The 24,436-nt window shown below is 53.0% G+C and overlaps 1 protein-coding gene across 4 annotated transcripts; it reads left to right on the plus strand.

Moving 5' to 3' along the window:
* The first annotated feature begins 77 nt into the window (after positions 1-77).
* On the plus strand, positions 78-14,910 carry LOC144737131 (uncharacterized). Of its 4 annotated transcripts, XM_078619828.1 has the most exons (10): positions 78-139; positions 1,305-1,479; positions 2,518-2,602; positions 4,455-5,722; positions 8,067-8,154; positions 9,244-10,032; positions 11,803-11,977; positions 12,559-12,708; positions 13,146-13,267; positions 14,775-14,910. In XM_078619828.1, the coding sequence occupies exons 2-10, from the start codon at positions 1,453-1,455 to the stop codon at positions 14,789-14,791; spliced, it is 2,721 nt and encodes a 906-aa protein (XP_078475954.1). In that variant the 5' UTR covers positions 78-139; positions 1,305-1,452; the 3' UTR covers positions 14,792-14,910. The 4 variants fall into 4 exon arrangements, with proteins under 4 accessions (XP_078475954.1, XP_078475953.1, XP_078475955.1 ...); XM_078619827.1 differs by lacking the exon at positions 78-139 and having other exon boundaries at positions 852-1,479; XM_078619829.1 differs by lacking the exon at positions 78-139 and having other exon boundaries at positions 852-1,479; positions 9,244-9,681.
* Positions 14,911-24,436: the final 9,526 nt, after the last annotated feature.

Genomic DNA, 24,436 nt, shown 5'->3' on the forward strand with positions numbered 1-24,436 from the left:
CTGCTGGAGGGGGAGGGGCTGGGAGGGGCGCTCCCGGTTGGGGGTGAGAGGTGGGGGCCAGGCGGGGGGGAGTGTGGCCGAGGTGGAGAGCGGAGACACGAGGGGGAACGGAGACGAGGACGGCGCGGCAGCGGTGCAGGTGAGACGCGGTGTGGTGCGGTGCAGTGTGGTGCAGGTGAGACGCGGTGTGGTGCGGGTGAGACGCAGTGTGCTGCGGTGTGGTGCAGGTGAGACGCAGTGTGGTGTGTGCTGTGGTGTAGTGCGCTGTGTTGCGGTAGTACATGGAGAAGCAGTCACACGGTCGACTCGCTCACATCGACTCACTCAGCTTCCTGCTGAGCAGGCAGGCTCCGCAGTGGCGATGTCATCTCCCTCGCCTGGTATGCGGGAGGTCGTTGGTTCGATCCCAACCCTGACGCCTGCTGTGTATTTGGAGTTTGCATGTTCCCCCTGTGGGCGAGTGGATTTTTCTCTGAGTCCGCCGGTTTTTCTCTCAACATTTAGAATTTGGCTGCTCCTATAAATTTCCACCTGATGATGAGCCACTTTGTTGTTGGCCAGGGTCACTTCTGAAACACATTCTTGCGGAGGGAGCTGGTAGGAACGTTGAGTTGCTCAGTTAATGGCCAGGGTCAACGGCGTGGTGGTGTATTCCGCAAATATGCCCAACTGTGAGGGCGGGCACAAGCCGGCGTGAGTCGGTTAAACGTTGAGTTTTTATAAGGGCACCACGGGGTGACCAGCCCCCCCCACCCAGCCCCACCCTCCCCACCCAGCCCCTCCCCATCCAGCCCCACCCTCCCCACCCAGTCCCTCCCCACCCAGCCCCTCCCTGCACGACGGACACAATACTCCTCTGTGGGCTGGTGTAACCAGGAGGTTTCTACCAGTATAAGAGCTCCATAGCTCAATAAAAAAAAATGAGAATTCCCAGATCTGACACAGTTGGACACACCCAGGGTGATTATAATCGCCCTGAATAATAATGATTATTATCCAGCTCGTTTACCCAGGGAAACCTCACTGAGCCTCAAGAGTAATTTACAGGAGAGCCCTGCCAAGTTCTTTCACCGTAATGGGGAGATGTTGCTGCTGTTCTGTGTAATCCAAATTCAGTAATTTTAGAACCTTTGAGCAGGTTCTTAGAGCTTCCCGACTGACTCTGCTTTTCACCTTTACCCCAGATACGCCCCCCTGATAATTAGACATGACGTAACATGCCCATAACCGCGATTACCCCTTCAGGCCAACAGGTGGCACCCTGTCATTACACATGCATACGTTGTGTGGTCTTTTTCTTTTAGCTTTGGGAGGAAAGTGGAGCATCCGGAGGAAACCAATACAGAACAGGGGAAGAGCATACAAACTCCACTCACTCCTACTACAGAGACAGAGATCCCCAGTATAGCCTAAACAGACTGTTGGGGCAAGTGCTGCTAGCGAGCAGCATCTATGAAGGCCGGGACATCACACAAACGGGTCGGTGGCCAGCAGCACGCCCAACCGCCTTTGTCTCCCCAGTGGAGACATTTACACATTGCACTCTGTACTCATTTGAGGCTATATCAACCTAGCAGAGGCCCATGACCAGTTCAGATAATCGCCATTGGTGTTGGCCGTGAGCAGGAATCGAACTCGGGTGGCCAGGTTCGTAGTGCAGCACGCTAACCGCTGCACCGCCGCTCCCCACACACCCTCACAATCGCACTCACTCACTCAGAGTCTGTATGTACGTATGCTCAACTTCTTTTGGACCGTACATAGCCGACCGCACTAATCGGAGTGTGCAGGGGAAGGACAACAAACTAAACACAAAAATCTATTCTTAAGAAATGAGTTTACAATCTACATGATGATTTAAAAGTGCATAGCTCCATTGGCTTCCTAATATATCGGAAGGAAAAGCGTTCCAGGTGGCCACAAAAGGGCATCTCAAAGCACGCGATGCAGTGACTGTCTTTGGTCGACGGCTAGCCAAAAGCCGCTGCTGTGAGGTTCATTTTCGGCAAGCACTTTGTGTATAATGAGCACGACGTTATCATGGATTTGTTCAGCAACCGGGAGCCAATGCAGCTTGGCGAGCACTGGACGGACACAGTGTTAGCTCTCACTCTAAGCTAAACTAAATTATTTAAATTTTACCAGTTAAGGCGCCACTGAGCTAAATAGCTCTTTTTCAGAAGCGACCTGGCCACAAACGATAGCTCAACGAAGTGGCGTATCATGTGTTTAATGTATCGCAACCAAATACTCTAAACGCATGTTTTTTAATGTGGAGGGAAAAACCGGAGGACCCAGAGAAAAATCCATGCGACCACGGGGAGAACACGCAAACTCCACATATACAGGCGTCGGGGTAGGGATCGAACCCACAACCGCCCGCATACCTGGCGAGGTAGTTAACATCTATCCACCGCCGCCCCTATTGTTGTTGTTGTGCTCTGCCCCTGTAACACCGCCCACGGATTCCCTTCCCTCCCTTCCCGTTGTGCCCCCTCCCCTGGCTCCGTGAGCCAGCGGGGACGCGGCGCCGCCTCCTCCTCAGATGGAAGCTCTGCAACACCGGCACGGGCGGCGCGGGGGCAGCGACGCAGCACAGCCGGTACGGCATGGAGACACGGCACGGGCACGGCACACGCACGCAGCACATGCACAGAACACGGCTGGTACGGCGCGGAGACACAGCACGGACACAGCACGGACACAGCACGGACACAGCACGGACACAGCACGGACACAGCACGGACACAGCACGGACACAGCACGGACACAGCACGGACACAGCACACGCACAGCACACGCACAGCACACGCACAGCACACGCACAGCACACACACACTGCACGGAGACAGCACACGCACAGCATGGGCACAGCATGCGCACGGCACACGCACGGCACGCACAGCACAGCCAGTACAGCAGGGAGACACAGCACGCGCACAGCACACAACATATCACCTTGTTGGACAAAGACAAAACGCCTCTTACAGCCTTGAACATACTAATGGGGCAGGTGCTGTTCGCGAGCATCTGAAGGCCGTCATGGGGAACAAGGGGGTGGTGTGGCCAGCAAACGCCACACGCGGCCGCCTCTGTCTCCTCAGTGCTGGTGTTTACACACTGCACTGGGTACTCATTGAAGGCTGAGTTAACCTAGGAGAGGCTTGAGACCAGTTCACCGGTTAGTGTGGCTAAGATCCTTGCAGATTATAATTCGACCGCAAGGCCAGAGGTTCTACTGCAAACGACGTTTGATCTCTCCCGCTAATCGACGTACAGATCCTCTGCCCTGCCGCTAACCCCTGCGCAGCATTAAATATAGCCGGGCACACGGCACTCCCAGAGCGATCGTTAACAGCGCCGAAAGCGCGTCCTGTTTGTTTGTCTTGTTCCTGGTGGCGCCGGTCCTCCTTCCTCCTCTCCGCCGATCGTGTGGAGCCACCGAAACCGCACTTCCACTCTTCCCCCCCCACCCACCACCACCCCCACCACACCCTTCCTGCCGTCTCCCCCGAGATGCCACGGTCTCACGCAGCGTCGCCAGCTCTCCCCGCGCTGTCGCGACAGCGGCCACGTACGCGTGCTCGCTCGCAGGGCGCACAGAGGCACGCGCGCGCCTCTGTCTCCCGGCACGGCGATTGGATCAGTGGCACAAGTTTCTCAAATCCCTTCCTCTCTTCGCCGCCTCTGTCCACCCAGCAGCAGCAGCCGCCGTACAAAGGGGGACAACCGAGTTCCATCTGCAATGGGCAGTTTGCGTGTGGTGGTGCAAAGCACCATGGTGGCTAGATGTTAACTACCTCGCCTGGTATACAGGAGGTCATGGGTTTGATCCAGACCCTGACGCCTGCTGCATTTTTGGAGTTCGCATGTCTTTGTCCCCGTGGTCTCACATGTTCAGGTTTGCACCCGTTCAGCATTTTCAAGTTCTCGCATCTTCAAGCTGCCTTAAGAGAGACTCTGAGCTCTTGCTCCGCACCTCCGAGTTCTCGATCAAACATTGAGTTTGATTCACGAAATATGCGAGCGTTTATAATTTGCGTTTATTATTGTTACTATGTCACAGATATAATTGCAATCCGGTGAAAAGAGATCCTCCGCCGATTTTTTAAATTTACAGACGTATTCACAACCTCCGCCGTCCTATGAAGCAGTTCCGTCCAATACTGTGAGCTGCTGTAGCGCATGTAACTTTTTTCAACTTCAAGATTCAACGTGTACATGAACTTCCAAAAACCCCCAGTGTCTTAATCTGAATCGCTCGCATCATCGGCCACCACTGCCATAGCAGTGCCACTCCGACGGCTGCCACAGGGCAGCTATCGTCTTCGCAGGCCCTGGCCAGGCGATTTTATTTTTCCATAAAACCCCCTGGGTGTTGCTGTCCTATGACCGCGAACCATGTCTCCTGCCGCCGCCTCCTCACCCCCTCTCTTCCGCGTGTCGTCGTGCAGGCTCCACCCCGCACCCGCTGCTGCTGTCCGTACGTGAGCGCGCGCGCCAGTTCTGTGACGCCACCGACGCCGCGCCCGCCGCCCTACGGGCTCCGTGTCAAACCCTAAGCGTGAATCTCTGGCCGAGCACCAGCTCCCCGGTGTTGCCCGAGGTTCAGCGCGCGTCCCGGCGGCAACGGCAGGAACAGGAGCAGCAGCGGCAGCAGCAACAGGAGCAGCAACAGGAGCAGCAACAGGAGCAGCGGCAGCAGCGGCAGGGATCTCCCTCCCCACCGCGTCGCGACGTCGGCAAAGCCCACGGCGCGATGGGAGACGCCGCGCCAGGCCCACCCAAGGAGTACACAGCCTCCTCGCTCGTCGGGAGGGAGGAGCGGTGGGCCGAGAGAGCGGGCCGGGAGCTGCCGCCTACGAGCGCAGGGCGGCAACGCAGCGCCGCCACGGCCGCCCCCCTTGCAAACGGGGCGGAGGAGGAGCGCACGGCTGCTGGGGGCGCGTGGCGGGAACACAGCGCCGCCGCGGAGGCCTCACTCTCCAAGAGCGGTGGGGAGCGCACGTTCACGCGTGCGGTGAGGGAACGCACGAGCGCGCGGGAGCAGCGCGCGGCCTTCCGCGGGGCGATGGATCATGCGGAGGAGGAGGAACGCACGGCCTCGCAGAGAGTGGAAAAACCCGTGGCCTCGCAGAAGGTGGAGGAACCCGCAGCCTCGCAGAAAGTGGGGGAAGGCACGGTCTCGCAGAAGGTGGAGGAACCCATGGCCTCCGGCACAGAGGGGGAGTGGGAACACGCGACTAACAAAGGGGAGGAGCGCACGATTGCGCGTGCGTGGAAGGAGCGCACGGCGGCGAGCGCGACCGGGAGACGCGCGGCGTTTCGCGGGGCGCAGGAACGTGCGGCACGGAGAGCGGAAGAGGAGGAACCCTCGGCAGCTACGCAGCAGCAGGAGGAGGAATCCACCGTCTCCACAAGCTCGCAGGAGCCGGAGGAGGAGGACGGGGGGAGTGGATGCTCCTCGTCCGCCGATCATCATCGTCTCCTCCGGTCACGCGAGGAGGAGAGCGTGGGGTCCGGGCCGGACCGAGCGGGCAGCAAGGGAGGGAGCAGTTGGGGAGGGTTCGGGGATGGGGATCGCGGTCCCCGCAGCGACACGACGCCAGCTTGGAGCGGGGCCCTGGGCGCCAGGGGAGCTGGGACGGAGGAGCAGCAGTCGGGAGGAGCCTCGCTGGCTCAACTGAGCCAGGTGGAGGATGAGGACGCGCTCACAGCCATGGTGAGTGTTGGCTTCCCACGAATATGTACGGTGGTGCCACGGTGGCAGGAAGATGTTAGCTACCTCGCCTGGTATACAGGAGGTCGTGGGTTCAATCCTGACCCTGACGCCTGCTGTATATTTTGAGTTGGCGTGTCTCTCTCTCTCCCTGTGGTTGTGTGGATTTTGAGGAGGCGCAAACCGCTGCCCTCTGTGCCATATTTGTGGTGTAGATTCCACAGGATATGCACGCGTGTGTGTGTATGGGGGAGCGTTAGCAAAGTGGTTAGGGTGCTGCGCTTCGAACCCGGCGACCCGAGTTCACCTGTATATTTGGACTTTGCGTGTTCTGCCCGTGATAGCATGGATTTTTCTCCAGGTCCTCCAGTATTTTCCTCCACATTTAGAATCAACATCACGCGTTTAGAGCATTTGGCTGCTGTTATAAATTCCCCCGTGACGATGAGTCACTTTGTTGAGCTATCATTTGTGATAGCCAGGTCGCTTCTGAAAACGAGCTATATATAGCTCAGCCTTACCTGATGAAATAAAAATAGTTTAGTTTTAATAGTTTCGTTTATATATTATGCACGCGTGTTGTCCAAGTTATTTGATCACAGTAGCAAAGCACAGGCCTAACATGCCACGCGGCCAGCAACAAACAGCACAATTATAGTTGCAATCGATAATACAGGTGACCGCCGACTTATGATGGCTCGGCTTGCGACCCCCTTGCATTTTCGACCTTATCGTAATTAAGACCCCCACAATAATGACCAAATCTCGTATCTGCGACCGCCGAACGACTGCTACCGATGATAATTGGTTTTTTTACCCTTCTATCTGGCAACAAAACTGACACCTTTTTACAAGGAGTCATGTTTGCATAGACCAGAATACCTGCAGTCATAATGCAAACAAAAAACATAACTCTGATAATGTGCACTGTCCTTGAAGTTGATTGGTCCACACCCGAGACAGCTTTCCTTAGAGCCTAGTCTCACATGGGTTGGACCAGATGACGCCAAAAGGCGTCATCTGGTCTAAGGAAAGCTGTCTCGGGTGTGGACCAATCAACTTCAAGGACAGTGCACATTATCAGAGTTATGTTTTTTGTTTGCATTATGACTGCAGGTATTGTGGTCTATGCAAACATGACTCCTTGTAAAAAGGTGTCAGTTTTGTTGCCAGATAGAAGGGTAAAAAATTTTCATATTTTTACTGGCAAATGAGGTTCCAATGGTGTGACTGCTCCCGATACCGAGTCGATTGGCGCTGCTTTGCTCTTCTTCCGTATGGGTATGCACAGTGGAGCCGTCAGGCTGCAGCTGTGCCTAGAGCGAACGCAGCAGCGTCTTTCACAACGCTCCTCACTTTTTTGTAAATTTTATTAAAATGTAACTTTTTTTTCGCCTTTCGCTACATCTGAGAAGAGGAAATATAAGTTTTACTGAATATAAATGTTTATCAAAAGTTGTTACAATAAATGTTTTCTAGAGTTATTTTCATTTATTTTTTGTTAATTTTGGTCTTTTTTACGGTATGTGATGGGTTTCCAGAAACAGAACCCCAATGTATAACATTACGCCTATGGGAAACTTATGATGGCTCAACTTGCGACCGTCCAGGAACCAATTAGGTCATAGGTACGGGGGTCGCCTGTAGTTTGTTTCAAGATTTGAGCAAGGCTATATTCGTAAAAGAGCTCGGTGTGGGAGGAAATAGACGATGCTAGGAGGGAGTTCCATCGTGGAACAACTGCCAGGAAAGAGAAGTGAGGTGACTTACATCTTTGAGTCGGGGAGTGAATGGGTGGGTTGAGTGTGAGTCAGGGAGTGAGTAAATGTGTGAATGGGTGTATGGGTGGGTATGTGTGAGCGAGTGGGTGGGGCGAGTGTTTGTATGAGTGAATCGGAGTGAGTAGTTGAGGGTGTGGGTGGGTGGGTAAATGTGTGGGTGGGTTGGTGGGTGAGTGTTTGTATGTATGAGTAAGTGAGTGGTTGAGGGTATGGGTGAGTGAGTGGATTTGTGTATGAGTGAGTGTGTGGTTGTGACCGGCAGTGTATGTATGCGTGTTGAACTTATTTCATACCACCATACGTACCAACCTTGCTAATCGGAGGTGCAAGCAAAGGACAACAACACTAAACACAAAGTGTGGTGGAGGTTGAACACTGTGTGGATTAGACAAAAAGATTAATTGTCTGGTAAACTGGGTGCTCAACATGGGTGAAGGAATCGATAAGCAAACTCGATCACAGCCAAGACAAACGGAGTGTGCATACGCTTCCCGCTATAAGGTCACGTCGCGCATTTTTATAGTTGCCATGTTGTCGCCCCTACCCCCCCACCCCCTCTCTCACAGCTGGAGCAGACTCAGGAGTGCGAGCAGAGGCTTCTGATCCGAGCGGCGCGGAGAGCGCTCAGGAGGAAGCAGGAGGCCCTGGCTACCCGTGAGTCAGTGAGGAGGCAGGAGGTCCTGGATCCCCGTGTGTCAGTGAGGAGGCAGGAGGTCCTGGATCCCCATGAGTCACCGAGCCAGCGCTTCTGAGATCCTGCGGGGTTTGAGCTGTGGCTCTGGGCAGGGAGTCGAACCGATTGTTTAAACTAAACTATTCTTTTTTTGACCAGGTAAGGCCCACTGAGCAGCTGTATAGCGCTTTTGTCACAAGTGACCTGGCCACAAATCATAGCTCAACGAAGTGGCTCATCGTGTGGAAATTTATAGCAGCCAAATACTCTAAAACGCGAGACGTTGATTGGAAATATCGAGGAAAAAAACGGAGGACCCGGAGAAAAGTCCATGTGACCACAGGGAGAACATGAAATCTCCAAATATACAACAGGCATTAGGGTTGGGATTGAACCCACGACCTCCTATATATCAGGCGAGATAGTTAACATCTCCTCGCCACAGTGGACGGTTTCAAATGCTGCTCCACTGTGGAAGAATGGACACACAGTGGCTTCTGCGTTGCACTTGCAGCGTAACAAAGACGTTTCCCACCCGGACGCAAAATGGCACCTCCCCCCAATGCTTTGAACATCTCCACCAATCGGAAAAGCCGTACCATCTGACACGAACCTTGCTAATTGGCTGTGCCGGGTGGTGGCGGGTTTAACGACACATTTATTTTTACGCGATTTAACCCAACAAACCTCTAATGGATACGTATACCATGTTAGACGCGACTGTGGTGTTAATGGTTGGCACGCTCGGGTTACAGTCCGGAGGTCGCTGGTTGGATTTGATCTTCCAGCACGGCAGTTGATAACAATGGGAAAAATGTATTAAATCCCCCCCCACCGCCTCTGTCCACCCAGCAGTGTTAGTGGGTTCACCGCGGTCGAATCGGCATGTCCGCGTATGGTGGAGTAAAGTCCATTATCTGGCCAGCGTGAGAGACTTAGGCCTTTTACCCTTCATGGGGCCTCTATATTACTTAGCTTTCCTGACAGCAACGTGAACAAGTAATTGCAGGGTTGCACTTTTACCCCCTTTACATTTGCACTGCGTACACGTGTGTGTGTATGTGGTGCAGCTGAGACACGGGGGACGTTGATTGGCCATGCATCTGGGAGCTCCTTGCACAGCACCCACACGGGGCTGCTCCCCTTCTCCACACCCAGCGTCAACTCCACACCCAGCGTCTCCTCGGCACCCAGCGTCTCCTCTACAATTGCCGGTGTCTCCTCCACACCAGACCGTGTCTCGTCCACACCCAGCATCTCCTCTACACCCAGCATCTCCTCTACACCCAGCATCTCCTCTACACCCAGCGTCTCCTCCGCACCCAGCGTCTCCTCTACAATTGCCGGTGTCTCCTCCACACCCGCCCGTGTCTCCTCTACACCAGCACGTGTCTTCTCCACACCCGCCCGTGTCTCCTCTACACCAGCACGTGTCTCCTCCACACCCGCCCGTGTCTCCTCTATACCCAGCGTCTCCTCCGCACCCAACGTCTCCTCTACAATTGCCGGTGTCTCCTCCACACCCGCCCGTGTCTCCTCTACAATTGCCCGTGTCTCCTCCACACCCGCCCGTGTCTCCTGCACACCCGCCCGTGTCTCCTGCACACCCGCCCGTGTCTCCTGCACACCCGCCCGTGTCTCCTGCACACCCGCCCGTGTCTCCTGTGCACCAGCACGTGTCTCCTGCACACCCGCCCGTGTCTCCTGTGCACCAGCACGTGTCTCCTGCACACCCGCCCGTGTCTCCTGCGCACCCGCCCGTGTCTCCTCCACACCCGCCCGTGTCTCCACCACACCCGCCCGTGTCTTTTCCACACCCCAAGTCTCCTCTGCACAGCCCCTACGCACGCCTGTAGCAGGTGCATCTTCAATGCACAGCCACTCGACCACTCACACAATCGCAGTTACTCAATCACTCGCACAAACAGACACTTGTACACACGCAGTCACAAAGACGCACAATCACTCACACGGTCACTCACATTCACACGGTCTCACAATCAGTTACGGTCACTTGCACATTTACCCAATCACCGTCACTCGGATGCAAACAGCCACACAAACACAACACCAGCCATTTACCACTTGGTGGCGATGATGTCTTCACTGCCCTTGTGCCAGGCGAGGTGCAATTTCAGACCATGTGAAGTGTCGAAGGCTCGCTGACAGGAGGTCATGGGACAGACTCAGGTGTTGTGGGTTAACTGCCTGTGATAGCTGACATGCGCCACCTGGTCTCCCCACTTTGCCAACTCGCTGCGTTTTAGCCCCCCGGAGCTCTGCTCGTTGTTGTGAGCGTCACTCCTCCTGCCCTCCGTTGTTGTTGGAGGGCGACTGCCTCCCAACTGACCAGTAGTGTCCTTCACGAGCTTCCCCCATAGAGGCTGATCTTGACACCGCTGATACCAGGATTCAGTAAGTCCACTCAGCTCCATATCCTCCTGTACCATGTCAGACAATCTCTTCTCTAGGCCGTGCTATGCCCGTTTAGCCCCCTCTGTCAGGCCAAACAAGCTGCTGGGCATGCAGGCTGCGTGACCCAGCTAATTCAGCCTTGCCTGCCAGAGGACTGTGCCCAGATTTTTCAAGGATCTGTGAGCTCACACAATCCAGCCTGGTGTTAAAGCCAGGATGGAATGTAGGCAGGCCAGCTTGAACCAGCGCAGATGTTCCTTTTAAAAGGGGTCGACGTTTTGCACGCATAAAGAAGGGATAGCATGACTGTGGCCGAGAAGAACCCGGCGCTTCGTATGCAGCGACAGGCAGGTAGCTTCCCCACGGCGTTCCACTCTCTCCACAGCTGCACTCCATCACTCATGGGGAGTTGAGGGGGTGCAGTAATTGATGACCTAAAATCCACATTGAGATGCCTTGTTTTTGTGGGGATAATGCCCGTGTCTCTTCTACGCCAGCCCATGTCTCGTCCACATCTCTTCGTGGCATCCGCAAACTCAAAGACAAATCGGAATAAGTAATATTTAAAAATACTTTTTTTAAACACGCTTTAATGAAATGTACCGTACTCGTAATGGCAGAACTCCACGACTCCAGGAAGTGGCCGCAAAGCTTGCCATAACCTAAGGGGCCGTAGTGATTTGCAGCCAACGTCAGTTGAGCGTGGACAATTAGACCCAAGCCGAAACATAACATAAAAAAAGAATGTTTAAAAATATATATTTTTTATTTGTAATGCTAGAATATAGTATTGTCATCAGTATGACATAAGTATACCAAGTTTGCAGTCGATACCACATTGGGAAGTGGATTAAAATTGAGTTACAAGATTTGAGGATACGACGACAACAACAGAGTGAGTTAATAGAAAGCGTGTAAAAAATAGGGTTTGATTCACGGTTCGTAATATAACACTCCCTTTTTATTTGGTTTTTTGTTACTCTACATAAAACTGTGCCTCAATGAAATTGTCGGGAATGGTCAACTCCACGATGGGAAAAGCCCCCTGCGATGGGCCGAAGATCGACTGCATTTGCGTGTGACGCCGGTGTGATTGTGTCGTCGCCAGTCAGGTGCCGTAGCGTAGCCCGTAGCATCACCTTCGTTTCAGTGGGGGGGGGGGGGGGGGGGTTGGCCGTCAGTCTTCTCACTGGACCTCTCTACGATTGTTTCAGGCGTCATCGCCTCCACCGCGACCTCCAACGCGACCTCCAACGCGACCTCCAACGCGACCTCCAACGCGACCTCCAACGCGACCTCCAACGCGACCTCCAACGCGGCCTCTGCCATCACCTCCACTACCAAACCATCGACTCTGGGTGAACGGTCCGGTGCGAAGAAGATCGGCAGGTGATGATGATGCTGGCGATGATGGCGATGCGTGGCTAAGGTGTGGTGGCGGGTCTATAAAATGACTACCACTGTGTGGGCAAGTCAGGAAAACGAAACAATTTTTAATTTTAGCAAATAAGGCCCACTGAGCTATATAGCTGTTTTTCACAAGTGACCTGGCCACAAATGATAGCTTAACGAAGTTGCTTATCGTGTTTAATTTTATAGCAGTCAAATACTCTCTAAACACATGTCGATTCTAAATGTGGAGGGGAATAAAACCAGAGGACCAGGAGAAGAGTCCACGCGACCATGAGGAGAGAGAAACATGCAAACTCCAAATATATAGGCATCGTCAGGGTCGGGTTCCAACCCCCGACCTCCTGTATACCAGACGAGGCAGTTAACATCTCCGATTAACACGGTTGGCTACATACGGTGAAAAAGAAGTTCAAACACATGCATATATCTCGCCACCATGGCGCCCCTATGAGAGATGAGAGCACCAATGCCTCAGTTCTTATTTATTTGATTCTCAAGCTACCATGGGCATACTCACCTTCACCTCGCCCCCCCCCCCCTCTGCCCCCCCCCCACAGTGTATTTGACCGCGAGGATGAGACCCCCCATCGAGCTGGGCCGTCGCGCGACCTCGCGACCCCGAGGCTCGCGACCCCGAAGGTCGTGACCCCCGCGGGAGGCCAGGCGCGGTTGGCGCTGGTGGAGAAGCTGGGAGGGCGGAGCGCGTGGTGAGAGCGGCGCCCCCCCTCCCCCACCCCCTGTAGGTTATGGGAGCCAACGCGGAGGGTGGCGGTGGCGCCGCGGTCGTCACACTCGGTTGTCGCAGGGTCGCCACGGTGGCTGGGAGACGTTCGCTTCTGAAAAAGAGCTACATAGCTCCCCGTGGTCGCGTGGAGAAAAAATCCACGCGACCACGGGAAGAGAGACGCCGCAAACTCCAAATATACAGCAGGCGTCGGTGTTGGATTCGAACTCACGACCTCCTGCGTATCAGGTGAGGTCCAGGTATCCCCAGCTGTGCCTCTGAGCCAGGTGGCTACATGCAGGAGCTCAGCGGAGCCGACTTAGAGTGTCTGGCAGGGCCCATTGTGAGCCCCCCCCCCCCCCGCCAGTGTGTGTGAGGCTGAACCGTAGGGGTCCATGTGCTGCTTGTGTGCGATCCCAGGCAGGGAACTCCGGCTCCACGGACTCGGGGGGGCGGCGGGGGGGGCCGCCGGCGTTGGTGGCGTGGTGAAGGCGAAGCAGCGGCTGCTGGAATGGTGCCGCTCCAAGACGCGCGGCTACGAGGTACGTGACATCGCATGTGCGTGTGTCATACCGCGTGTGTGTGCATGTCACACCGCATGTGTGAGTGTCACACCACGTGTGTGTGTGTGTCTGTCACACTGCTTGCGCGTGTGTCACACCGAGTGCGTGTGTCACACCATCTTCATAGGTGCTCACTAACAACACTTGACCCAACAGTTTGTAAAGGCTAACTTTGTCTTTTGTGTCACACCATGTGTCACGAATTGGGGAGCGGTAGTGTAGCGCTTCACTATGAACCCGGCAACCCAAGTTAGATTCCCGCTCGTGGCCAACACCAGTGACGATTATCTGAATCGGTCCTGGGCCTCCCCTAGGGCGACTCAGCCTCAAATGAGTACCTGGTGCGGTGTGTAAACATCGCCACTGGGGAGACAAAGGCAGCCGGGTCGTAGTGTTGGCCACCCACCCCCTCGTGTGCCGTGCCGACCTTTATAGGTGACCGCTAGCAGCACTTGCACCAACAATCTGGTAAAGGCTATATAGGGGATCTTTGTGCTGTAGTGCTTTGTACTGGAGTGGATTTAGCTGTCTTGATTTGTGCTGTGGTGGTTTGTGTTATGATGTTTTGTCCGGTAGTGGTTTGCCTGGTAGTGGTTTATACGGTAGTGGTTTGCAGAACGGACTTAAGAATCATGGCTTCAATTTCATCCTTGAGCAGCAAGAGTGGTCGAACATTGTTTCTCAAATTTCCACCGCCAGCGGTATAACCGCGTACACCACAAATAGACAATCGGTTGGATAAAATGTGTGCAGGTCGCTTGTGAAAAAGAGCTACGTAGCTCAGTGGTCTCAAAATATGTTTTTTCTTGTTTAATTGCGATTACAATAATTTAGCACCACAAGAATAGGGGCTGCAGATAAGGGGGCGATGTTTGCTGCTGCGTTTCATCCCAACTTTGCAATGTGCAGATATTTATTCATCAGCACTGGGATATTTTGCCCCAGGACCGGTTTGCATTGTGTGGTGGCTTTTGGCTATGGGAGGGAAGCCGATGCAGAACACGGGGAGGAAAACAGAAGGCAAACTCCACGCAGAAAGGCACCCGCAGAGTCGGGAATCGAACTAAACACAGTCTGTTCTCCTGTAACGTGGTGACAGTCGTTGCGTTCCTGAAGAACACTGCGTTACGTAAAAATCGTGTTGTAATAAATAATATACAATATAGGGGGTAAAGCACAATCCGCAATAACATGTTTGATGTGTAACGCAGGCTGAACAAAGACCAAGGCGGCGTGGATAGCGTCTAGAAGCATCCAACAGCATCCTGCCTTGTGCGTGTGCGTGGACGTGCGTGGACTGCGCGTGTGTGGATGTGTGTGGATGTGCATGGACTGCGTGGACATGCGTGTGGACGTGCATGTGTGTGCGTGCGTGGACGTGCTTGTCTGTGCGTGCATGAACGTGCGGGCGTGGACGTGCATGATGTAGCGCGTGGACGTGCATGATGTAGCGCGTGGACGTGTGTGTGTGTGTGCGTGCGTACAGCACGTGGACGTTCGTGACCTCTCGGGCAGCTGGAGCGACGGCCTCGCCTTCTGCGCCCTCGTGCACAACTTCTTTCCTGACGAGTTCGACTTCTCCCGCCTGGAGCCGCACGACCGCCGTCACAACTTCACGCTCGCCTTCTCCACCGCCGAGTGCGTGGGCCCACCACCCCACCAACCCCCACCACCCCATACCACACCCCACCACCCCACACCACCGCTCACCACAACCGCACCTCCGATTAGCACGGTTGGCTACGTACGGTGCGAAAACTTCAACCACACGTACATCGTCTTTTTTCCTATAATGCAAAGCAAAACATGGTGTGGGTTTACTCTCCAATACACCGGTGTGCTGAACTAGTAACTAATTGGCACGTTTTGGTTTAAGTGACAAACCTTACTTGGCTGTGTCGGGTGGTGGTGGGTTTAACGACACATTGATATTCACGTTATCTAACCCAAAAAAAAACCCGAACATTCAACACAGAAATAGAAATACGAATGTGCGCGCTCTGCGTTGTGTGTGCGCGTTGTAGGCGGCGTGTGGGCTGCTGCCCCCTGCTGGACGTGGAGGACCTGGTGGACATGGGAGAGCCCGACTGGAAGTGCGTGTTCACCTACCTGCACGAGCTGTACCGCGCACTGGCACAGCACGGACTCGTCTCTCGTGGGGCCTAGAGAGACGCACGCACACACACAGTGCACGTAGACGCGTTGGGTACGCGTGCAGACACACAGCATGGACAGAGACCCACACACGGTGCACATCAACACATAGGGTACGCGTACAGACACGCAGCATGCACGGAGACACACACACGGTGCACGTAGACACTTAGACTACGCGTACAGACACGCAGCATGTACGGAGACACACACACGGTGCGCATATACCAATAGGGTACGCGTACAGACACGTAGAGTACACGTACAGACACATACAGACACGTAGGGTACGCGTACAGACACGCAGCATGCACGGAGACACACACACGGTGCACGTAGACACGTTAGGTACGCGTACAGACATGCAGCATGCACGGACACGCAGCATGCACGGAGACACACGGTGCACGCAGCATGCACGGAGACACACACACGGTGCACGTAGACACGTAGAGGACGCGTACAGACACGCAGCATCCGAAGGATATTCTGTTGTAATGTTATGCCGAGGCAGCCGTTACAACCGCTTATTCCTACTCGCGCTGCGACGTAGTTCTGTTCGCTCAATCGCGTAATATCTGATTCGCATCCTATTCCCTATAATACATCCATCGCGTTCTAATCAATGGCGGAGCCAGGATTTTCAGGTCGGGGGGTCAACCCCTCCAGCAATGAAATGATAGAGGAGTTGTAAGTAAGGACTTGTCCCTTGCTTTTTATTCGACGCATGTGCGACGATAGCGCAGCCATCGATCGAGGGTCGAATTCGAACCATGTGTGGTCGGCATCGCGCTCGCTGAAGGTGAATGCCTTCAGGAAAGTCGTGTGCTGTATACGCAACTGTGCACAATTCTGTGAGTCGCTTATAACCGCTTTTATTACCAATTTTGGACTCAGACTATTGTCCTATCATCTCATGGAGTCCCTGGCACGTAATAATATGCTACACAGTGGCAGTGGGGGTCGCAAAATGCCGATTTATTACTAATAAAACCCAATGATCCGATCGAAATTATGGATTTCGATCAGATCCCCACCCCCCCCCCCCCACTGGCTCCGCCAGTGGTTCTAATCCAATTCGCGTTAGGAAAACACAAGGCTAGTTACAGGAGAACGGGACTGTACACACATAGTACACACAGACACAGTAAACACGGCTTTGTCATACACAGGATACACGCGTAGCAGGAAACAGAAAACAAAGCACATTCGCACCTCCAATTAGCACGGTTAGCTATGCCTTAACAGACTGTTGGGGCAAGTGCTGTTGGCGAGTAGCACCTATGAAGGCCGGCACGGCTCACGGGTGGGTGGCCAGCACCACACCCGGCCGCCTTTGTTTTCCTAGACAAGATATACGCACACACAAATGCAGATTCGCGTCACGTACACATAGAAAGACGCCTTGTGGCACAACATGCAGAAGAAGACCCCCATGCCTCACGGCGCTCGCGGCACGGAGAGCACCGAGCTTCCTTGAGAGTTGTCGTCTGTCAGGGTTCCGTGCACTCTCCCCTCTGCGTGTGTTGGTGTGTGCGGGAAGCGGTGGCGTATCTGCTAGCGCTTGCGCTGCGCTACGAACCCGGCGACCCGGGTTCGATTCCCGCTCACGGCCACCAACACCGGTGTCGATTATCTGCACCGGTCCTTGGGCCTCCCCTAGGTCGACTCGGCCTCAAATGAGTACCTGGAGTGGTGTGTAAAAACATCACCACTGGGGAGACAACGGCGGCCGGGCGTGGTGCTGGCAACCCACCCCCTCGTTTGCCGTTGCGGCTGTCATAGGTGCTACTCTCTACAACAGCACTTGCCCCAACAGTCTGTTAAGGCTATACGGGGGATCTCTGTTTTTTTGTGGGGCTTTTCATTGCACTGCGAACTCCAAACCCCCACCCCCTTAATGAAAACACTACAGCATTGTAAGCTTGTAGCAGGACCCTCTCGATAACAAGAGTCTAAGGCTCAGTGGGGCTCTCCTGGGTAAATATCACGCTTTTTTTTTATTGATACTCGAGAGGTTATGAATGTCGTGCGTCCCCGTTCGTCAATCTAGATGATTTAAAAGTGCGGCGTCCTAGTATCGCAAGGAAGAGCGTTCCAGACGGCCGCAGAAGCGCCACACGTAAGCGCCGCAACGACGATCCGTTGGTGACCGTCTTGGTGTGACCGCACCGTCCACGCAGACCCCCCTCGGGGCCATACCCCTCGCGCCCCATCGCCAAGCAGACACCGGCACACTGGCCTCTGCCGCGAAACGAACAAATCCTGACCCTGCCATCGACGCGTTCTCGCTCGACGCTGTGATGCGGTCGCAAGGGGCAACGCGGCGCACTTGGTCCCAGCAGGGGACCTCTGTTTAACTCCTGGGTCCGCATCGCCAAGGTTGAACGCAGCCTTAAATGAGCACAGTCTGTTCTCCTATAACGCGGGAGTCATAGTCGTCGCGGTTGCTTTCCCGAAGAACACCGCGTTGTGGAAAAATCGTGTTGTAATAAGTAATATAGGTGGTAAAATCACTGCCCGCGTCACGCGAGATGCGTAACGCAGGCCGAACAAAGACTCAGACGCCGTGGGTAGCATCTCGGAAGCATCCAGCAGCATCCCAATGCCTTGTTCGATGATGATGCTACGCCGAGGCAGCCGAACGACGGCTTATCCCTACTCGCGCTGCGACGTAGTTTTGTTCGCTGGATCGCATTATATATCACCATTCGCGTCCGCCTTGTAAAAAAATTCGTTCCCTGATACATCCATCGCATTATTTATTAATACAAGGCGCTGTATGAGAATAGACTGTACTTCATGCAGTGTGTAAACGCCAGCACTGGTTCTGGTTAACGGTTCTGGTTAACGGTTCTGGTTAATGGGTGCTTGCTAGCAGTGCTTGCCCACCGTGGGGTTTGTCTGGCTGAACTGGGTGGAATCTGTGTGAGTTGTGTGGAATCGCCTTGGTGCCGAGGCACTCGTTTAGATCTTGTTTTAACTGCTTTAGCGAAACAATAAAAGTGAATTTCTTTTTTAAAATCGAGAACGAATCGCGCCGCATTCAATCCTCTCCGCCATCGCGTCTGCTGGTAAAATCTGTTGAGCCTCGTTTTGTGTCCCTTAGCCCGGCTCCCTTTTGATTCGAGGATAACCATGGCTTAAACTCGCCCACCTTGTCCACAACTCCTCAAACAAGCGAACACCCCTGGAGGTTTGGGATTTGCTCGCTCAGTGTTGAGAAGTCACGGGGGTGCCACGGTGGCGAGATGTTAAACTCCGTCCCCCGGTATGCAGGAGAATCGTGGGTTCTATTCCGACTGAACACCTGCTGTATATTTGGAGTTTGCGTGCCTCTCGCCCTGTGGTCGCGTGGATTTTTCTCCAGGTCCTCCGGTTTTTCCCCTCCATAGATTATTTGGCTGCTATACATTTCCACATCGATGATGAGAAGCCACTCCGTTGAGCTATAATTTCTGATGGCCAGGCCGCTTCGGAAATAGAGCTACATTGCTCAGTGGGGCCGTACCTGGTAAAATAAACATAGTTTAGTCTATAGTGTTCCGTGGCGAGTTAAATAGTAACTCATGGTCACGAGGAATTCTACAAGAGTCAATCATTCACAACGCCAAGACTACACAACCCCACGCACGCCCGGCCACCTTTGTCTTCCCAGTGCTGATGTTTACACAGCACACCACCAGGTTGTGATGTTAAGGCCAAGTTATCCTAGCGATAGGCACAGTACCGTTTCAAATAGGGGTGCTGCGGTGGTGAGATGTTAACTCCCTCGCCTTGTATACAGGAGGCCGTAGGATGGATCTCGACCATGACGCCTGTACATTTGGAGCTTGCATGTCCCCGTGTTCGTGTGGATTTTTCTCCGGGTCTTCCGGTGTTTCCCTCCAAATTGAGAATCAACATCCTTGCGCTTAGAATATTTGGCTGCTATACATTCCCACGTTGATGACGAGCCACTTCGTCAGGTTATCATTTGTGATAGGTCACTTCTTAAAAAATAGCTACACAGCTCAGTGGGGCCCCTTACCTGGTCAAATGAAAAAAATTATTTTACCTCACCGGCACGCGACCTGCCCCCATCGCAGACTAACCGTGGTGCATCTCGCTTTCTCCTGCTGCTGCTGAAGATCGAGTCGCGTGGGCTGCTACCATCACACCCGTCGCGGCATCGCGGAGCTCCAAAGCTTCCCCCGTGTAGCCTGTAACAGACTTTCGGGGCAAGTGCTGTTAGCGAGTAGCGCCTTTGAATGCCGGCAGGACACAGGAGAGGAGTGGGTGGCTAGCACCGCTCCTGGCCGCCTTTGTATCCCTAATGTCGATGTTTACTACACACCACACCAAGCTACTCATTTGAGGCTGAGGCAACCTCCACCTCACTCACCATCACCACGTGTCCCGTGGGGGGTCGATAAAGTAGCAACCACTTCGCGTGGAAGCCAAGGACGTTTGACACATGGACGCAAACTGCCATGGGAATGTGGAATGTCCCACCCTGGCTCATGTTTTGAAGGACGCTGCGTGACGTTGGCGTTGTAGGTACTACCGTCGTCGGGCACGAAAATAACAAAACAAAAAAACCTTTTTGGTACACATGGCGACGTGTCGGGGTTTAAAAAATAAAATTCCGTAAAAGAATGGAAACATCCGTGGAGTTAATTCTCTCATCCGTTCCTTCTCCACGGGCCTGCTCGACTAAACCTGCCACACCATCAAATACAAAAAATGTAAAAAATCTGCGCAAACTTCCTTCTCGCTCGGCTGATGACAAAAAAAATAATAACCGGCTCGACTCCCCGGTCTGACGGGAACCTATCTCGACTGTCAAAAGTTCTTTAGAGGTGCCTTTTAGTGGCGAGATGTTAACTACCTCTCCTGATCTTCAAGAGACATAACACGAAGGCTTTCGCGACCAAGTGAAGGCTTCACTATTCTGGAAAATTACCAGCGAAACGTCGTACTCAAAAATGGTAAATGTTGTGGATTCACTCTTCAACACCGGTGGGCTAAACTAGTGAACTATTTACACTAGGAGATCTCTTTTACCAGTGGCAAAATATAGTAGTAGGTTTTTACCCTTTTAAACTGGTACAAAACTGACACCTTTATTCAAGGCATCATGTTTGCAATAACCACAACACAAGTAGTCAAAAAAGCAAACAAAAAGAAGCAACTCTGATAATGATAATAATATGCACTGTCCTTGAAGTTGATTGGTCCACACCCGAGACGGCTTTCTTTAGAGCCTAGTCCCCATTGGTGTTGGACCAGATGACACCAGAAGGCGTACAACTCAAACACAGTGCAATATCAGAGTATTGAGAGCTCGGGGTAAGCATTTACACTATGAGATCTCTTTTACCAGTGGCAAAATATAGTAGTAGGTTTTTACCCTTTTAAACTGGTACAAAACTGACACCTTTATTCAAAGCATCATGTTTGCAATAACCACAACACAAGTAGTCAAAAAAGCAAACAAACAACACCAATGGGGACTAGGCTCTAAAGAAAGCCGTCTCGGGTGTGGACCAATCAACTTCAAGGACAGTGCATATTATTATCAGAGTTGTTTCTTTTTGTTTGCTTTTTTGACTACTTGTGTTGTGGTTATTGCAAACATGATGCCTTGAATAAAGGTGTCAGTTTTGTACCAGTTTAAGAGGGTAAAAACCTACTACTATATTTTGCCACTGGTAAAAGAGATCTCATAGTGTAAATGCTTACCCCGAGCTCTCAATACTCTGATATTGCACTGTGTTTGAGTTGTACGCCTTCTGGTGTCATCTGGTCCAACACCAATGGGGACTAGGCTCTAAAGAAAGCCGTCTCGGGTGTGGACCAATCAACTTCAAGGACAGTGCACATTATCAGAGTTATGTTTTTTTGTTTGCATTATGACTGCAGGTATTGTGGTCTATGCAAACATGACTCCTTGTAAAAAGGTGTCAGTTTTGTTGCCAGATAGAAGGGTAAAAAACCAATTATCATATTTGTCTTTTGTCAACGTGACACTTTTTTACTGATTGGTCGTGTCGGGTGGTGGTGGGTTACGACACATTTATAAATAACGCGATCTAACCCAAAAACGTTTATTATGAATACAAGAGGTAGTGGGTTCCATCCCGACCCTGAAGCCTGCTGTATATTTGGAGTTTGCGGTGTCTCTCTCTCCCCGTGGTCGCGTGGATTTTTCTCCGGTATTTTTCCCCTCCACGCTGCTGCTGTGAATGTCCACAGGATGATAAGCCACCTGGTTGAGCGATCATATGTGGCCGGGTCGCTTCTGAAAAAGAGCCACAGAGCTTAGTGGGGCCTTACTTGGTAAAGTAAAAAAAAAGTTTGTTTTTTCCCCCCCACCTCCGATTAGCACGGTTAGCTTCCTATGGTGCGATAGAAGTTCAACATACGCGGCCCAGATCTACGTCATTTAAACAATACCCCCTGTTGAGTAAGAAGGATGGGTCAGGGCATGCAACGTGTATCAGCCGCAAACGGCGACGGGCATCCTTAAACAAGGGTCGCCTCGACCGAAGTACAGATACCAAATTCCGCTCTAAGCCGAGGTTACAGACGCACGGGCTCAGACTCGCACTGAAAGACTCGCATTAGTTTAGACTAAAATCACGTACACAACAAAGACAAAAGATCCACCGTATGGCCTTAACAGACTGTTGGGGCAAGTGCTGTTAGCGAGTAGCACTTATGAAAGCCGGCACTGTGGCACACGAGGGGGGGAGGGGGGTTGCTAGCACCACGCCCGACCGCCTTTGTCTCCCCAGTGGCGATGATTTTACACACTGCACCAGGTACTCATTTGAGGCTGAGTCGACCTAGGGGAGGCCCAAGGGCCGGTTCAGATAATCGTCACTGGTGTTAGCCGTGAGCGGGAATCGAACTCAGGTGGCCGAGTTTGTCGTGCAGTGCGCTAACCGCTACACCACCGCTCCCCCCACTCCGCACGCAGACTCACACACACTCACTATCACACACACCATTCACTCTCACACAGAGTCGCCATTCACACTAACTTCCACACACCATTCGCACACTCTCACACACTCATACACCATTTACACACCATTCACTCACTCACACTCTCACACTCACACACCATTCACTCGCACACCATTCACTCACTCACACACTCACACACCATTCACACACCACACACTCTCACACACTCACACACCTTTCACTCACACACTCTCGCACACCATTCACACACTCAACACTCCCGAACGCAGTCACCTTATTGGCTGCGACGCCGCGAGTGTCACCGCTGCAGCGCCACCCTTCCGCCCATCACGAGTGTTGCAGTTATTGTCCAGGGCGGCCGCTGCGGCACTTCTCAATCCCTCGAAACCTCTGCGAGATGAACCGTCACGTGACACGCGGGGTGCCCCCCTCTCCCACCCTCGGGGGGCAGAGGAGGGGGGGAATTCCCCCCCTCCCCCCCGTCATGGCACTGCCTCTCAGTGTCGCAATTGCCAGCGAAGCCCTCGTAAAGAATTCACTGTTGTGCGGATTCGTGTCAACACTGCGACCCGTCACTATAGAGTGAGGCGTGCGTGTGTTTAGTTTGTTGTCCTTCCCCCGCAACTCCGACTAGTATACTTGGCTATGCAGGCAAACCTGTCAAGCTATTCATTATTTATCAGTGCCCTACCTTATCACAGACCAATTCAGATTTATTGGCTAACCCCGTGCCCCCATCACAAGGTGAGAAACACAAACACATAGACAAACACAAATGTTGTTGCCCGTGTTGAAGCGGATGTACGCCGTATGGACCTGAAAACTCAATTTCCCTGTACAAGAATACGGCGTAAACCGTATGGGTGGACAGATATGCGTAAGGTTCGAAAGAAGTTCAACACACACACATTACGTTACGTGTGGAGCATGTGCCAAGAGTGGGTGGTGGTGGTTGTTGTACAGGCGAGAAATCTGCGTTTGGCCGGGTCATGTAATCTCGCATGCCCAGGCACCGCATGCCCCAGCAGCTTCTGTTGGGCCGGATAGAGGGGGGCTTAACGGGCGCGGCACGGGCTGGAGAAGTGATGGAGCTGATGCGGTGCGGGGGGGGTGTGGAGTTGAGTGGACTTCTCGATAATTACCGGTTCCAGCGGTGTCTAGATCGGCCTCGGTGGAGGAGGCTCGTGAAGGACGCTGCTGGGCAGTCGTCTTCCAGCAACAACGGAGGGCGGAGGAGCGATGCTCACGACAACGAGCGGAGCGCTGGGGGGGATAAAAACCAGCGAGGTCGGTACAGATAGTGCATCTATCCGCAAGTCATCTCAGTTACGACACCTGAGTCTATCCCGTGACGTCTTACCAGCAGCGAGCCTTCCACACTTCATTGTGACGGACCTGAGGTGCACCTAGCCTGGCACAAGCGCCGTGGCGGCTGTTGTTGTTGGTGGTTACGCGGCTGTGGACAGCGGTAGTGAAGCGGTTAGCGCGCTGCGCCTACGAACCTAGCGAGTTTGATTCCCGCTCACGGTCAACACCGGTGACGATTATCGAAACCCGTCCCGGACTACCTCATCGAGGTCAACTCAGCCTTCATTTTTGAATTCCTAAATGTATTTATTTTAACCGGCGTACAAACATATTAAGTCACGTATCATTTTCTTCTGGTGCCGTCCATAAATGACGTCACGCACCTGGGGGGGGGGGTCAGACATTTGTGACGATGTGTGACGAGGGGGGGGGGGGGTTGAGAAATGTGACGTCAAATCAAAATGCGCAACTTTAAATAAATATAGACAACACGTTCTACTTAATTAAATAGACTTTTTAATAAATGTTTATCCTACAACATCAGAGTGCAGCGCCACATTAAATACGCACTATGACAATCGTTTAAAGCGGTTTGAAGCATAATTTTTTTTGGGGGGGGGGCAGAGCTTTGTGACGTCATATTTGAGGGGGGGGGGGTCGGAATTTTTGTGACGCCGTGTGACGAGGGGGGGGGCAAAAATCGTCCAAAAT

This window comes from Lampetra planeri, chromosome 65 (genome assembly GCF_965212315.1).
Source record: "Lampetra planeri chromosome 65, kcLamPlan1.2.h2, whole genome shotgun sequence".
Lineage (NCBI taxonomy): Eukaryota > Metazoa > Chordata > Hyperoartia > Petromyzontiformes > Petromyzontidae > Lampetra > Lampetra planeri.

Bases quoted from the DNA above. Each gene is read 5' to 3' on its own strand.
- LOC144737131 (XM_078619828.1), top strand. From the start codon at position 1,453: ATGAAGGCCGGGACATCACACAAACGG. The intron at 8,155-9,243 runs GTGAGTCAGTGA...TATGTGGTGCAG, and splicing joins GCAGGAGGCCCTGGCTACCC to CTGAGACACGGGGGACGTTG. The intron at 11,978-12,558 runs GTGATGATGATG...CCCCCCCCACAG, and splicing joins GGTGCGAAGAAGATCGGCAG to TGTATTTGACCGCGAGGATG.